Here is a 16,685-nt window from a genome sequence, read left to right as displayed (position 1 = left end):
TCCCATTTGAGCAGCAGGAGGGAGGCTGGGCACAAGATAAGGGGATGCAGGGAGGACAGAGGGGATATTAGCATCTCAGAAGTCCCCTCAGATTCCCTTCTCTATTTCTTTTCTTTTCTTTTTTTTTTTTTTTTGAGACAGAGTTTCGCTCTTGTCACCCAGGCTGGAGTGCAGTGGTGTGATCTCAGCTCACTGCAACCTCTGCCTCTCAGGTTCAACTGATTCTCCTGCCTCAGGCTCCTGAGTAGCTGGGATTACAGGTGCCTTCCACCACACCTGGCTAATTTTTTGTATTTTTAGTAGAGATGGGGTTTCACCATGTTGGGCAGGCTGGTCTCGAACTCCTGACCTCAGGTGATCTGCCCACCTCGGCTTCCCAAAGTGCTGCGATTCCAGATGTGAGCCACCAGGGCCCGGCTCCCCTCTCCATTTCTTATGCAGAGATTGGAGAGGGTAGAGGAAGCAGCCAGCCGAGGTGGAGGAGACTACAAAGCCTGTTATGGCCACAGCCCTGAAGGGAATGGAATTCTCCACCCCAGATGGGGCCCATGTGATCTTCCGTAGATAGTGTGGGTTTCAGATGGGGTTCCAGGCATGAGTCACTGTTTCTCGGGGATGTGCTTTGGGGAAAGCTGTGGAAATAGGGCAGTGGGGGGATGTGGCTGCAGGTGGTCACTAGGAAGGAAGAGGTCACCCAAGGGTCTGAGTCTGGGCAGGTGGATCTTTTGTCACGCCCCTTTTCTTGTCCTTTTTCTGTCTTCTTTCTCTGATTGTTCCTTATTGTCTGTTTCTCTTTCTCCCCCTTTTGCCACTCTGTATCTTTCCTGTTCTTTTGTCCTTTCATTGTATCTGTTCTTTTCTGTTTGTCTCTCACTGCCCCCATCTTTTTTCTTTTTCCAACTTTTTACCCGCTTTTCCTTTCCCACTGCTCTTCAGCTACAGAAGGCCATTGAGGGGCACACCAAGTCTGGGGTGCAGCTCCGCCCTCCCCTTGCCAGCTTCCGGAACACGACTTCAACTCGAAAGAGTCCCGGGGGACCCCCACCTTCTGCAGAGAACTGGAACCTGCCTGAGGATAGGCCTGGAGCCACTGGAGCAGGGGATGTGACTGCTGCCTCCCCAGAGACCCCTGTGCCATCCCCTTCCCCAGAGCCCCCTCTCTCCCTGGCCCCAGGCAAGATAGAGGGTGAGCTGGAGGAGCTGGAACTGGTGGAGAGTCCAGGGCTGGAAGAGGAGCTGGCTGACATCTTGCAGGGCCCCAGCCTGCGATCCACAGACGAGGAGGATGAGGATGAATTGATCCTTTGACCCCCTCCCACGACCTCCTCATAAAGACTGTCCAGAGGCCCAGTCTGAGGGTGAACTTGTGTGGGGCAGGGTGCATCCTGAATGTGGCGAGGTCATGCCACATTCCATGCCTCTTCCAGGAATTTTTTAATGTGATAGTGATAGTCTTAAAGGAGGAATCAGCATTTAGGCAGGGAGGAGCCTTGGTCAATTATTTCGACTATTCTCCCCATTCCCAGCCAGGCAGGTGGCCCTAACCCTAGCAAAGCACCCCTGATATTCCATGGGGCTTCCTGAGTGTTCCTGGTATGCAGCAAGGGAATCCCCTGCCTCTCTCTGCCTCCCGCTGCCCCCAACAATTCCCCAGTGCTCTTGTCCCAGTACTGTGCTATCTGTGCCTCAGTGTCTACAAGAGGTGGGGTGAGGGGAGGCCCAGAACGACTGTGGCCCTGTAAGTGCCATGTTGGAGGAGGGGATGGGACCATCCTATGGCCTCAGGCACTGACCACCCCAGAATGTGCCTCCAGGCCAGCCACAGCCGCTTCTCTTGGAGCCCTGCGCTGGCCCACGTCCGCTCCTGCAATCTGCCTCTGACCCCGATGCATCTCCAGGCCAGGCCGTGACTAGGGCACTGAGAGAAGCAGGTGCCCTGTTGCCCAACAATCGTGCCCCCATGATGTCCGCTGACTCCCTCTGGCAGAAAACCTTCTATTCCACAGCACAGCTCCCTCGCCCTCCAGTGTCCAGGTTACTCCCTAGGAAACACATCCTCCCTCTCTCCACTGTAGTTCTTTTTTTTTTTTTTTTTTTTTGAGACGGAGTCTCGCTCTGTCCCCCAGGCTGGAGTGCAGTGGCCGGATCTCAGCTCACTGCAAGCTCCGCCTCCCGGGTTTACGCCATTCTCCTGCCTCAGCCTCCCGAGTAGCTGGGACTACAGGTGCCCGCCACCTCGCCCGGCTAGTTTTTTGTATTTTTTAGTACAGACGGGGTTTCACCGTGTTAGCCAGGGTGGTCTCGATCTCCTGACCTTGTGATCCGCCCGTCTCGGCCTCCCAAAGTGCTGGGATTACAGGCTTGAGCCACCGCGCCCGGCTCCACTGTAGTTCTTGACTTGTCCTGCCAAAGGTCAGCTCTGCCCTGGAGCTGCTCTAGCCAGGGCCTCTCCTGCCAAGAATCAGGGCTCAGAGCAGCTAGGTCACTGGGTCACTCAGACACCAGCCCCCTCTTAGACTGGTTCTTCAGATGCCTCTCCTAGGGGTAGAGAGTTAGGAGCTAAGCGTCAAGATGGCAGGGCTCTTGAGTGCTGCCTGCACTTGGGACAGTCACATCTTCACCCTCCCCAGATCAGCAGCAGGAAGCCTGGCTGTGCACTCCATTAGCGCGCTTTCTCTACAAAGGGAGGCCAGGTGTTGTGAGCATCCCCAAACCCTTGCTCCGTACCCAAGGTTTTTCTCCCCAAACCTTGCCATCCCGTATGCTTTGCTTAATTCTGCCATTGTGCCCCCACTCCGACATTCTCCTCCTTTGCCTCCCCTGTTCCCAGTCTCCTCCATCCCCCAAATAAGACAGTCACAGCCAGAGGATGCCACCATGTTCTGTTTAGTGTCATTGAACACAGCCTGTAACCTTCTCCAGCATCACGTCCCTCCCACTTCCCCAGGCCAAGAGAGACGCTGAAGCCTGGGTAGGGGACTGGCAGTGGGCATTTGAGCCCATGCCCTTGTGTACATAATCTATAATATTTATATATATTGATATAGAATTCTCTCTGTAATATATGTCATAGAATCTCTCTTGGGCCTGGGGTGGGAATGTCACATTAAGAAAACATGCTGAGACTGGCCATAAAAATGGATATTTCCCAGACCTGGAAGATGGTGTGTGGGATGTATAGGTGAGGTCGAGGAGAAGATACTACTCATTCCCCAGGATCCCCGCTTCAACACGAGGACAAGAAGGAAGGTGTGTGGGGGTGGAGGGGGCAATGGAGGGGAAGAATGGAAGATTTGGATTTTCATTTAATAAAGTCATTTGAAAATGAAAGTGCACCCCCCCCAAAAAAAGAAAATCGTTTAGCAAGAGCAGTTTCATTCACAAGAATATAAAAACAGCCCTGTTCCAGGACTGCTGTAAAACGTGCTGCACAGCCTTAACCCCAAAGGAAAAGCCACCCTTTCCCACCCCGCAGCAGCCTCTTCCTGCACATGCCCCTCCCCACCCCCTGAAATAGGCGATAAGCAACCCCCATGCACCCTGCCCCCAGCACCAGAAGAGTCCTAAGATGGTCCCAGGCCAGCTCCTCAGTCTCTCTCTTCAGAGCGGGTGGGAGCTCCTTGCAGAAGACAGACCCCCGCCTGACTTCTGTCTGCCAGCACCCTGGGGACACCAGGTTCATGTATGAACCCTGCTAGAGTCCTTCAGACCTTTAGTCATCTTTTGTCAGGGACCATGTGGCTTCCTTGGGAAAGGGAAGGAGGAGTGAAAGCTGCTGTGGTCTACCTTTCCTAACTCCCCCGGGCCTGAGCAAAAAGGAACTGTAATGAACGAACGCACTCAGTGGGTGAGCTGTCCACTGTGGTCTGGGGAGATAATATGGGCACTGAGAGGATGAGATGACAGGAAGAGGTGATGTGGGAATAGCACACATTGGAGAAGGTGAGGAACCAGGGACCCCGAGGAAGGAAGGTCACATGAACATGCAAAACCCCAGAGCTTGCAGCAGGAGATGGGTGGGGAACAGCTGCCAGGGCGGGCATGCTAAACCACCTCTCAGAGTTCCTGGAAATGAGGTCCTGGGACACGGAGTTAGCACATGTTAGCAAGTACAAGAGGACTCTTCCCCTGTACAGGAGGATTCAGTTAGGTGACTGCCCCTGCCTTGGCTCACCTTGCCTAAGCCCATGTTTCCTCCAAAAACCAGCCTCAGGATAACCACTGTCCCCCTTCCAGGGAAGACACAGAACCCCTGCCCTGCTTGCATCCCAGGAGTGTGTGTAGGAGAGTATGAACTTGATGGCGGAACAGGATCATAGATGGACAGAAACACCCCAACTCTCAACCTCCTCATTATAAAATAATAAGTTCTGGGACCTGGGGGTGAGGGCAAAGTTTGTGCCCAAGGCTGGGAGAGGACGACAGTGCTCCCTTCCAGCAGGGGATGCAAGTGGTAGAACTCCTGACAGAGTGTGGGTAGGACACAAGCCTGGGAGCTGGAGCCTTGGAAGGGTGTGAAGAAAGAAAGAGATAGGGCAGTGAGCCTCTTAGGCCTCTCTCTCCTACCCAAACTCTGCCTGTGCCAAGGGCTGGGGAGGGGCTACCCTGGCAGTGGCAGGGCCAAGTGCTCTCCAGCCCACAGCGCCGCTGCTTCGCTCCGCCCGTCCTCTGCCTGTGCTCTTACAGTAGTGCTGGGGTGCATATGCTGCTCAGTCCCCACCAGCATGGATGCCAAGTGTGGGAGGGCAAGCTTGTGTCTCACCATACACCATCCTGGAAAGAAGAATCCGCGAATTTTCCTGTCTTCCTCCGGTAGGAGGCCTGGGGAGGCAGGGAGGACAGCTGTGAAGCTGTTTGGGAGTCCTGGGAGGAGCTGAAGAAGGGGCAGAAGGTGCCAAGTGCCCACCCTGGCCCTCAGCTGCAACCCTGACTGGCTGAGGGAGTGACAGCACCGGACTCCTCCCTCCACCCCACTCAACCCTGAGTGCCCAAGAAGTTATAAAAATGTAGAAAAGGCAAAGAGAAAAGTGTAAACAGCTTCAGAGGACAGGGGTGGATAGGGGGAGACAGCCCTCATGCTCCCCCCGCTGTTGGCGACACCTGCATCCTGCGTTGGTGTATCCAAGACGGGTGTCCCCGCACCCTCCTCAGGGCCAGGCTCCGGGAGCAGGGATGGAAGAAAGCTGAAAGGGAAGCAAGAGCTGGAGCAGCCAGCCCCAGCTGGGTCTTTTCCCAGATCCTTAGGATCCTCCTTTCAGCCATGGGATATTCAAGATCCCAGAGCAAGGGGCTGTGTTTGTTCTTGGTCTCCTCAGTGACTCTTGTCTCTGGGCAGGCCTTGATAGAAAGAACCACGTCTGTGCCCCCTGTAGATCTCAGCTGCCACGTCCACCTCCTCCTCGACTCCTGATCTCAGAAGCCAAATGACCCGCTGAGGCAGCCTCTCCACTCTCCACATGGACGTGCCCTTCAGGCAGCCTCCCCTGTGCCTGTCCAACCATGTCCAACAGCCCCTAAGGTCTGTTCTCTCAGTAAGGATGAGCTGGGGCCACAGCCAGAGAAAACAGAGTTGGGAAAAGCAAGAGTGAAATGGAGAAAGGAGGCATTCAGACAGCACAGTTACGGCTCCTGGAAGACGAAATCGGGGAGTGAAGAACTGAGATCCAGTCTTGAGCACAGCTGCACTGCCCCCGTCTTCAGGGTGCACACACTGGAGGCTTTGTCAGCACAGACCCAGAAGCCCGCAGCCCAGGTCCTTCTCCACAGTCACACCAAGCTCATGGCCATCTAGTTGCCCAGGTCTCAGTTCCCAGGCCTGTGGGTTTCTAGAGTGTAAGCCTGGATAAAATCCCATCCTGGTCCTCCATTTCCGGGAGAGGACTGGAAGCTCCTGGGTTCCCCAATGTTGTCTGCCCGGTTTCAGCTGTACTGCTGGGGGGAGGGAATGTATGGGTCACAGCCATGGCCCTCAGGTGGGAGTGGACGGCAGGGCATTGGGGGAGGAAGCTAGTTGTTGGTCTCGCCTTCCTCCTCATCAAATGACTGCACACCTGAGGATGTGACGTCAGACACCTTCCGGCTGAGAGCGGTAGACATCTCAGGGTCTTCTCTTGGGGAAAGTGACTCCAGATCCCGGCATCCTGCATCCTCTTCCTCCTCAGGGGCCAATGGCCTCTTCTCCTCCTCGGCAGGGCCCCTTGCCAGGTCCACCGCACCTACCCCTGGAGCCCAGTCAGTGTCTCCCCCCAGCAAAGGTGGAGGCTCCAGAGCAGAGTATCCTGAAGCCGGTTGGGAAGGTCCCATTTCATGCAAGCTGGGTTGTGAGTCATCAAATGCAGGCCCCAGATAGGATCCTGTGGCTGGAGAGGCAATGAGGGACTGGTCGCTGGCTTCCCAGGCATCTGACGACCCCAGACAGTACATACCCTGGGACACGTAAGAGTGAGGCCATCCATCCATGGGGGCTTGAGCCAGGGCATCTGGAAAAAGAATCCTGGGGGTCAGTGGGGTCACAAAATGTCAAGAGCAGGAATGACAGCACAGACAGCACAAGAGACAGCTAAGAGACAGCACAGAGAACCGGGAGTAAGACACAGAGCGCACAGGGAGTAGGGAGGACAATGGGAAAGCCGAGATGGACAAGGAAGTCTTAAAAGAATGGAGCTGAGTGGAGGCAGCTGAGATAGTTGGGGAGGCCTTGCAGGCTCCAGAGGTTGGATTCCGGAACATCTCTCACCCTGACTCTCCATCAATTCCTGGTAGTTGTCACTGTAGTTGCAGCCCAATGGCTCCTGGGTGGAGTTCACACTCATGTCCTCACCATCCATGGAAGACCAGGCCATGAGTGTGGCCTCAGAGATAGCAAACTGCTCCATGACACCTGCAGGAAGAAATGCAACGACCACAAAATATCTCACGAAATCTTTAGACACGTGCGTGGGGTAGGAAGACATCTTAGTGCGGCATTGTTCAGTAGAAATACCATGCAAGCCACTTATATCATTTTAAGTTTTCCAGTTGCCACATTTAAAATTAAAAAGAAACAGGTTAAATCAATTGAAATAATAGAACTTATTTAATTCGATATATAAAAAGATTTTCATCTCAACATATAATCAAAATAAAAGTCATTAGTGAGATATTTTACATTCTTTTATTTATATGAAGCATTTGAGATCCAGCTGGTATTTTACACTTAAAAGCACATCTCCATTCAGAAGAGCCACATACCAAGTTCTCAATAACCACATGAGGCCAGTGGCTAATGTACTGGACAGCACAGCCTTTGTGTATGTCCCCAGAGAATGGAGTATTGTGGGGGACTTCCTAAAAAGTCAGATTTAGGATTCCTAGGGGAAAGAGTTACGGGTCTTCTGGTGAGATATCCTAAGAGATTCAAATTCGGGATTTCCAGAAATTTATCTTTGGAGGTTTTTAGGAATTGCAATCTAGAGAGTAGATTTCAAGATCAACAGAGACCCCCAAGAGAGCATCGTGGGCTTGTGGGTCCACCATGATATAAAACTGGAAGTTCAAGGGATTGGAAGGAAAAGGGGATGGGTAGACTTTTCCTATAGGGATGGGATCCCTATTCTAGTCAAATCCATGAGTGCGTTGAAGCTGGTACTGCCCCTGGCCCCCACCCTACATGTTTGTGACCCTCTTCACTGATATTTCTCCTCCCACCCGTATCACCAACACAACGATACTTCCTTTCTCTTCCAGACCTATCCCTTTCTAGGCATCTTATTTAGACCTGCACTAGGGCTTGGCCACTCTTGTAGGCACATTGCATGCCTGTTATCAGACCTACACTACTTTCCTGGAATTAAACCTCTTCTGTAGGCCTCCCATCTCCTCACACAGTTCCCTTAATCTTCTAGTGGTTGTCACAAGTAATGAGTCTAGTAGGTGAATTCATGACTCGAAATGCTAAGGGGCAAAGACTAAAAGAAATCCCCAAGGTCTTTCTTTCTTTCAAAGACCAAGGCCTGCCCTTTTATTTTCCTGCACTTGAGGGAGTTCAGGGTTTGGACAGTCTCATGATGAGGAGAGAAGGCATCTGGAATGGGTGGACCCACAAATCCCCATCTAATTCCACTCATTTTCTGAGATGATTATAAAAATATGTTTAAGAGCACTAATTTGAATTAGCACATCAAAATATTTAGAATTAGAGCTGTTTGGGAAATGTGAATCTATGGTCAAAATATGGATGGAGCTAATTCTGCCACAGGGGATGAGGTTGGAGGCCATCCACCTCATCCTGAAAATGTGTCTCTTGAGGCTTTAGGGTGCACATACCTGCTAGAAAACGTGCCTCCTTCTCGCCATCGCTGAGATCGGAGTAGGCATCCGTATCCCTGCGCACGGCCTCATGGCTGTGTTGTGGCTGCACAGCTGGTGTCTTCCCCCAGCCCTGCCACTCAATCATGTGGGCCACCCGGCCTTGCCCCATGGCTGTGGGCTTTGTCACATGGTCTTTCATGCTCCGCGAGATCCCTACAGGGCCAGACATTTCCCACATCCTCCAGAATATCACACAACACCCATAACCAGACCCTCCCCATTCCTCCCACCCCAGCCCCATGAGACTCCATCCCACTGGGGCAGGCTCCCCTAAGGACTCCATAGATGGGGTGGTGGGGGGAATGGCCTGGAAGATGGGAGGCTTGACAGAAGGGTGAATAGGTCAGGGTGTGAGGATGAGGGTCTTCATCAACCTCGAAGGAGCAGGGAGACTGAGCCAAGGAGTCTGTCAGCATTATTTTGTCTGAAGGCATTCCTACATCGGGAGTCTCACCTGAGAACGACGACTTGGCCAGGGCCCCAATGCCATAGGCGTTAGAGTTTCGCTTAAGCTTCGGAAGAATGGAAGTGGTGTCCTCCATGGAGAGCTGGGTTGGGAACGTGGGAGGAAGGGCAGAGAAATAAGAAGGTACGGGCGTGCTTTATACTTGGAGAAGGTTCATGATTTCCAGGAAAAAGTATTTGAGCTAGGGCAGATGATAAGGAAAGCTACTATACCCAAGAGTCCCAAGGAGGGATATACCCCCAGTGCCCTGGAAAGCTGGGGCACAGGTTGAGAATGTGAGGGCTCACAGTGCCTGTTGGAGCCAAGGAATACCGTGCTCGTTGGAAGGTGCAAGGGAGAAGATAAGGAGGAGGAGTTCGGGAGGATGGGGAGGTCTGGGGGCAGCTGCACTCACGTTGATGCCGTCCCAGGAGAAATCAGTTCGAGTTTGCTGTGGAGAGAGGAAAGGGAATGGGCATCCCAGTCACTCACAGGAATGCAAGGAAGCCCTGTTCCTCAGAGGGCCTTCCACGAGTGTGGGATGTGAGGGCTTTCCTGAGGTTGACACCACTGCCTGGGTTCTCCGTGTGGACTGCTTGGCATGTGTTGTGAGAAATGTTCTGTAGACGTGTCAGTCTGAAGGAGTGTTTAGGTTGTTGCCCTGGAATTGAGGAAGTGCAGGCAGCTAGAGACTCGGGGTGGCTGAGTGAGGTCTCACCTCAGTCGATGGCCGATGGAGGCTGCTCCCGTGCAGTGAGCTGGTGCTGTCCATGTTGATTTGATCGACATCCTTCAGGCCCTTCCAATCCACTGCAATCACCTCGTTCCCTGAGGGGGCCAGAAAGTTAGCTGCCCGCCCTCACCTCCCTGTGCAGCCGAGGTGACACCCTGGGGCCAGCCCTTCACACCCCTCCCTTACCCAAGCTGCCCATTTCCTCTTATATTCCTGCGCTCTCCAAATTTTAGGAGAGACAAGTGGTAATGCTGACCCCAAATATCCAGTTTTAGCTCAACCAAGAATAGTGCACTCAGAAAAACTGATATATGGCCTTATTTGTTGTTGTTTATGTGGAGGGGTCAGAGGTTGGGTTTTATCAGAAAATCAATTCTTATTCCTTCCTGAGGACTCTTGGAGGGTTTCTGTATGGGAGCTGGGCTGTTCTCTATTACAAGTCTATAGATAAGGGCAGAACTGCTCTAGTGAAGGGCTTTTCTCTAGGCTTAGGGTGGCAGGGATGTGTCTCCCACTGTGGGCCCTTCCTAAGCGTCCGTGAGTCTGACTGACTGGAAGAGGACTCCTGGGAATTGAGGCAGGAGTTGGATAGCAAGGAGCTGGGTGTGTCCTCCCAGAAACAGTGAGCGGAGAAGCCAAGGGTGACCTGGAGGCATTTCACCTGACTGTAGGGAGACAAGTGATGGATTAAAGTGGAGGGAAGGTGGGGAGCACAAGGAGAAGAGAGAACTTTTAAAAATAGGAATTAAGAAAATAGGAATTCAAGTCAGAGAGAAGACAGAAGATGGTGGGAGGGGTGGACAGGGTCTGAGGGCTGAGTGGGAAACTGCAGGACTCAGGGGAAGGAGGGTGCTTGTTAGAGCCAGGACAGAGCTCCTGGTGGAGACTCCTGGACTGAGGGCAGGATGGTGCTCCGGGAAGTCTTGGGGAAGAACAGCTTGGGTCTTCCTACAGGGACTATTCAAGCATCAGATGACTGCCTGAACCATCTGACCATACAGACCCTTTATACTTATGAGGTTTTACAATTGTGAGTTTAGGGTCAGCTCCATTTTTGGGAAGGGGAGCATTGAATGGGGCTGGGCACGAGGAGGCGTTCCGCACATCAGCAGGGGTGGGGGAAAGGAAGGGGCTGGTGAACTGGACTGAGGAGGGAGGACCCTCCAAAGTTGGCCTGCTCTTCCCTGGGGCTCCGCGGGGTGGTGACTGGGGGAAAAGAGAAAAGATGGCCCTCGGGACACAGCAGGAATGGGGCAGGCGGAGAAGAGCCTAAGGAGAAGGGAGACAGGGGAGGGCAGCGGCGGGGGGAGAGGGGAGCGGGGGGTGGCCTTTGTGGGAGACGGAGAGCTGAGTCAGAGCTGTGGGGGGCAGCGGGGAGGGAGAGAGCCAGGGAGAAGGGGTGAAAGCAGAGGAGGAGGGGGTATCCATGGAAATAAACCGGTCTCAGGGAAATCAGGCTTCTGGAGAGTGAGTTTGTTTGTAATAATAATACGAATTATTCTCTCAGCCTGAGGTCACCAGGAGGTGTAGGCGGGAGAAATTGGGAGTTGGAAAGGGGAAGAATGGGGGAGGGGGTGGGAGAGGGCTGGATGAATTCGCTGAGCGGCGAGAGCGGAGTGGATGCCTGGGTGGGGGTCTGGGGCGGTAGCCAGGCAGAAGCTGGAGGGAGAAGGTGGATTAGGAGGCGCCTCTCTTCCCTCCCCGCGTCAAAGGTAAATAAAGAGCCGGCCCCGCCCCGCCGGCCCCCGCTGACAGGTGCCGGCGGGTCCCCGGCTGCCAAGGCAGGGCCGGCCCCACCCTCCCGGGCCGCGCGCTCCCGACCCCTCTCAGCGCCTCGAAGCCCCCACCTCCTCCCCGCGTCCCCCAGCCCCTTCCCTCCACCCGGCCCTGGCCCGGTCCCTCCGGGCGTGGAACCCGGACTCATCCCGCCCCCGCCCCAGAGGGAAAACGCACGTGAACAAAGCGAATCGGAGGAGGCAGGAACGACAGAAAAAGGCAACGGAGAGGGAGAGAGATGGGGCAAAGCACCCGAGCCAGATGGAGGCGGCAGCAGGGGGTGGCGTGGGGGGCGTGCGAAAGAGACTCGGGGCTGGCGCGGAGGCCGGGGATCCTTCGCGGGGGGCTGCTCCGGAGTGGGGAATGCGAGGAGGCGCTGGGGACGGCGGAGCAGAGGTGGATGGCCTGGAGGGGCAGGGATGAGGGGACCGAGCGTCGGGCCGAGCGTCGGAGGAGAGGAGAGGAGGACGATGGAGAGGATGGAGAGGACCGCGCCTGCGGGAGGGCGACGGGGAGAACGAACCGAGCCGAGCGGGATGGCAGCCCCGGAGGCGCGAGAGGAGAGCGGGCAGGAAGGAGGGACAGAGGGACCGCGGGCGGACGGAGGGAAAGTGAAGGAGCTAGCAGGGCAAGGCGGGTGCGGAGCGGGGCGCCCGGACGCGCGAGGAGAGGGATGGGGGAGGGGGTGGGAGGGCGGCCCGGGGGGCCCAGCCCTGTCCCCGCCCGGCCGCGGTACCCACCCACAGTCCGGGAGCCGATGCAGCCCATGGCTCCGGGGGCCGCCTGACCGGGCCCTCACCGACTCGGGGCGCGCGCCGGGGGGAGCACCGGGAGCCGCGCCGCCGCCCCAGCCGCTCTGCAGCGCCGCGGCTGTCTCCGCTCGGCTCCGCTCCCCCCTCCCCTCTCCATCCCTCCCCACGGCAGCTCCGTCGCCGCCGCCGCTGCCGCCGCCGCCGCCGCCTGGCTCCCCCGCCCCGGCTCGGCTCGCCGCGGCCGGGGAGGGGGCGGCCCGGGGATTGGCTGCGCCCCACGCCTCCCCGCCCCTGCCCCGGCCGTGCCGCGGCGCTCCCTCGGGGATCTGGGGCCCCCGCCGCCGCGCCCCCCCGCCTGCCCGTACCCAGCCCCTTTCCCGGGGCTCTCGCCTGGAGAACCCCGGCTTGGGTTTCGGGAGCCGGGGCACGAACCCAGGGCCTACCCCGAGGTTCTGGTTGATGGATTTTGCGGGCTGGGGGCAGGGGATGCCCTGAGAGGAAGTGGGGTGGTGGTGAGAATAAAGCCGGGCCGAAGGGCCTTTGGCCACCAAATTCCGCAAACACTTGTTTTCTTCCTGGGGCCGCATCTGGGACACACACAGAAACGTGATTGGACACAGCTTTGGGCTCTGCGTTTCAAGTGCGCTATTTTGTCCACCCAAACAGAACATGAAGTCTTTGCAAGTGGATCGTGTGGGTCACTTCTCTATGCTCGCTGGACATTCAGGGGTGGGTGTGGGGATATGCAGATAGTCGAGCTCCAGGCCTGGTTGGGGATGGGAGAGTATGACGAGCATAGTTTATTCGCAGTAGACTAACAACAATGTCAGGACCCGAGGCTGGCTAGAAGACATCGTCTTGAATCCAATTTAACTTTTCTGAGACGTGGTCTTCTTGGACAAATGAAAGCAAGGCGGTCCCGAAGCAGCAAAGAGAAAGATTGGCCTCTGGCTCGTGGGATGGGGCCAGGTAGATACATGGGGAGGAGATGAAGGTCTAAGTTGCAAGGGTTAAGTGAGCACTTTGGTTACACCAGGCAAGAAGTGGAGTCCAGAAAAGATGTATGAGAAAGGGCAAGGAGACCTTTTTGTCTAAGCTGTACCCAGAAAGCCCAAAGTGTGAGAGAGTGGGCAGGCGGGCATTCACAGAAGCAAGTGCCCATCCAGGCTCTAACTGCACCTCGCCCATTTTTGGTCCCTCCGAGGTTGCAGAGAGAGAAGGTAATGGGCCAGGGGTCCCCGATGTGGGCTCCTAACAGGGAAACTAAGTCTTATGGATGTAACTTTGTAACCTTTAGATTGTGAGTGGAGAGCTACATCCCATGGGGTGGCAGATGAAGATGTGGGAGAAGACGCTAACAATTGAACTGCAGATTGGGGAGATGGGATTATGGTGAGAGAATCCACCTTTGGTGTATGTGCATGAAGAAATAAACCAAATCTACATCTATAAAACTGCGGGAAGGAAAGAGATAATAATCAGTTGCAGGTCTGCTTAGATTTTAATCGTTTAGTGTAGTTTGTGGCAGGATCTGCCACCTTATTTCAACAGTGGAGAGAATTAGAAAGCATTTTCTTTTTTCATATCTACTATTGTTGGTTATATAAAAGAAGTATCGGTTTCTGTTCTCATGGAATATGCTGTCCAGTTGCAAAGGAAAGAAGATGGAGAGATGATTTAAAAAAAAAAAGGAACAAAGAACCTCCATTATTCTAGTTGCCCACATATCCCTATTATTTGAGCAGAGAAAACACGACAGGGGACTGACCAGGTAATGAGGCAATGGACCACGTGGCCATTATGCTCTTGCCTTCCCACCTGAAACTTCTGTCTCCTTATGGCTCTCCCTGAGTAATACATATATTTATATATGACTATGTATCTCTTACTGTGGTCCCAACTTGGATGCAAACCCCTCCCCTTGGTCTCCTTAACACAACTATATAAGGCTGCATTTATCCAAATGATTTAACACGAGGGATTCCAGGTCTTGGAGACTCAGTCCCATCTCTCATTCTGTCTTGAAGGTATTTCCAGTCCCTCCCCGCTACCCACACACAAAAAAGTAGAATATTCTAGGCATATTCCTGGCCAGCTTCCTTCCTGCTCCCTGCAGGGCTTCTTATACAAAGGTTCTGCTACTTCTCACTAGTTAGGGCCATTGTCCCAGTCTCCTTGCCATCTTCTAAGCCAAGGCCAAAGATCCTAGTTCTAGTATGAACTGGAACAACCCTTCTTGAGGACAATTTGACAGTACTGATAAAAAAAAAATCTTTAAAATATCTATCGCTGTTGTGGTTGTTACTGAATTGTCCTATGACTATTCCCTTTATAGGAATATTCCAAAGAAATAAAAATAGAATGTGGACAACAATTTAACTACAGCACTCATCAGAGCACTGTTTACATGATAAGGAAGGTTATACACAACCTATACATTCAAACCTGGGGATGTATTAAATAAATTATGGTATACGTCCATAATAGAATATTAGGCAGACATTAATAATATCTCATGACTGCATTTGTTGACATGGAAACTTGTTCATGGCCTATTGTGACACTGTAAAACAATAGGCTATAAGAATTAGAGTATACCCATTTTTCTTTAACAATTACACACAGGCAGTCGCCGTGGCTCGCGCTTGTAATCCCAGCACTCTGGGAGGCCAAGGTATGCAAATAACTTGAGCCCAGGAGTTTGAAAGCAGAGGGCAACAGGGTAAAACCTTGTCTCTACAAAAAATACAAAATTAGCGGGGTGTGTGTGCCAGGTGCCTGTGGGCCCAGTTACTCAGGGGGCAGAGGTGGAAGAATTGCTTAAGCCAGTGAGGTCAAGGCTGCAGTGAGCCAGGATTGCACCACTGCATTCCAGCCTGGGTGACAAACAAATTACACACACACACACACACACATTCCTCCTGTCTTGTCGTTCTTTCCATCCCAAGTAGTTTATGGGAAAGCCTGTGTAAGTCTCTGCCGCCACTCAAAGGTTTTAGTTCGACAATGAAATCAGTATATTAACCAGTTCATTTCCAAAGTCTAAAAATATAGGACTTTGGCAGAATGCCCCCACTGTGGCGCTGGCACTTCCTAACCCTTCCCCTTTGAGACACAGCCCCAAGGTGAGACTATGCCTTCCATTCTCTCTGTTGTTGCTGGTGTGTGTTCCTAATCTCCTGTGGATAGTTCTTGGACAAAAGGAACCAATCAAGTTCAGCGACAGTACTATCTAAAACTGAGATTCTTGTCCCAGGACCCATGGACAGAACCCAGAGTCTATAACTGTGGATGGGAAAAATTCCATTTTTACATTCAGTCACTTGTAACTGAAATTCCCCATTTACCTCAGTTATACAAGTAGACAGAAAACCACAGTAGTATTTGAGGTATTGTATCATACTGTGTCTTAATCAAATAGAAGTCACAGATGTTTGTATTACCTGAAGATTTTTTACAATATCCTTTAATGTCTATCACTACTTTGAAATTATGGTAGTATTAAACCTGCCTCTACCTTTTCTGATTTAATGCTTCCATAAAAGGAAGCAGATGTATTATGATATCACAATTTTATAACTACATTTTGATATAGTTGATTTCCTTTGTAATTATACGTATTTTACTTTATACTTTTAATATTATTTTGAGAGGGAAGCATGGACTTTCCAGGTTGCCAAAGAGGTCCGGGGCACATAAATGTTTAAGAACTTCTGGACTTAAAATACATATTCAGTTGGGGGGGTTCACTAATTCTGCAGGGGCTTAACCCGCAGATAAAATGATCAGGCAAGACACTTATCCCATTTTGCAGCTAGGGTCTCCAGGGACAACTGTAGGTACTTCAGTGGTACCTGCAGGATTGAAAGAAGGTACCAAAGCTTCACATCCATCCCAACAAATGGAGAGACGGCTGCAAAATACAACTTAATCAAGTGTTCCTTTTATTTTATTGGGATATATTAGATCAAAGTTAAAGGTCTATGAAAATATTCAATTGAGAAGGGGAGGCTCAAAGTATAAGAGAAGGGAAGATTAATCAATATTGAATGTAAATTCCTAAAACCACCTCAAGAGATGGGAGCAGAGCTCAGGGAGGGGGATGAGACTATACGGGAGGAGTCCAGCTCTTCTTCCAGCAGCAGGGAAGACGGGGCAGATGCCAGTGGGCTGCATGTTTAGTGTCGGGAGAATGAGGGATTCCCGTCTGACGACATCTACTTTTCTCTGACAAGTAGGAGGCGAGATCATCTATTGAGAGTCAGAAGGAGAGAGATAGAGAAAAAAATAAAACGCACTTTAAAGTGCAAATATCAATTTACCATTGATTTAAAGAATAGAGTTTTCAGTCTATTCTTACAAACCTCTAAGAAAGATATTCTTTCTGCCTTGCAGTTGAGAGAACTGGGACTGAGAATTCAGTTAACTTCCTTTTCCCTAAGATTTCCCAGTTGGAAAGAGAAAGAGCTAGCACCTTTTGTGTGTGTGTGTGTGTTTAATTTTGTTTTGTTTTTGAGACAGGGTTTCACGCTCACCAGGCTAGAGAGCAATGGCGTGATCATAGCTCACTGCAGCCTCAAGCTCCTGGGCTCAAGTGATCCTTCTGCCTCAGCCTCCTAAGTTGATGGGA

General features: G+C 52.5%; 2 protein-coding genes across 6 annotated transcripts in view; one reads left to right on the top strand and one right to left on the bottom strand.

Annotated features, from left to right (window-relative positions):
- LOC105471182 (chloride voltage-gated channel 1) overlaps positions 1 to 2,724 on the top strand; it is a 38,575-nt gene extending 35,851 nt beyond the window's left edge. For all 3 annotated transcript variants that reach the window (XM_011723537.2, XM_011723538.3, XM_011723540.2), the window contains exon 23: positions 937 to 2,724. In XM_011723537.2, coding sequence (XP_011721839.2) covers positions 937 to 1,308 — 372 coding nt within the window. In that variant the 3' untranslated portion in view covers positions 1,309 to 2,724. The remainder of the gene's footprint in view (positions 1 to 936) is intronic.
- A 141-nt stretch (positions 2,725 to 2,865) lies between these two features.
- The window catches only part of LOC105471179 (family with sequence similarity 131 member B), a 30,591-nt gene continuing 16,771 nt past the window's right edge, over positions 2,866 to 16,685 (bottom strand). The window contains exons 1-7 of one of the 3 annotated variants that reach the window (XM_011723532.3): positions 12,044 to 12,200; positions 9,513 to 9,622; positions 9,210 to 9,245; positions 8,804 to 8,897; positions 8,305 to 8,502; positions 6,737 to 6,880; positions 2,866 to 6,479 (exon numbers count right to left, since the gene is read on the bottom strand). In XM_011723532.3, the coding sequence (XP_011721834.1) occupies positions 6,007 to 6,479; positions 6,737 to 6,880; positions 8,305 to 8,502; positions 8,804 to 8,897; positions 9,210 to 9,245; positions 9,513 to 9,622; positions 12,044 to 12,071 (1,083 nt within the window). In that variant the 5' untranslated portion in view covers positions 12,072 to 12,200 and the 3' untranslated portion in view covers positions 2,866 to 6,006. Of the gene's footprint in view, positions 6,480 to 6,736; positions 6,881 to 8,304; positions 8,503 to 8,803; positions 8,898 to 9,209; positions 9,246 to 9,512; positions 9,623 to 11,480; positions 11,617 to 12,043; positions 12,201 to 16,685 lie in introns of those variants that run through there. The other 2 variants (XM_011723534.3, XM_071094317.1) reach the window with 2 other exon arrangements.

The sequence above is a fragment of the Macaca nemestrina genome, chromosome 4 (assembly GCF_043159975.1).
Source record: "Macaca nemestrina isolate mMacNem1 chromosome 4, mMacNem.hap1, whole genome shotgun sequence".
Lineage (NCBI taxonomy): Eukaryota > Metazoa > Chordata > Mammalia > Primates > Cercopithecidae > Macaca > Macaca nemestrina.
Note: the sequence above shows the minus strand (reverse complement) of the source record. Positions and strands in the feature narration are given on the sequence as shown.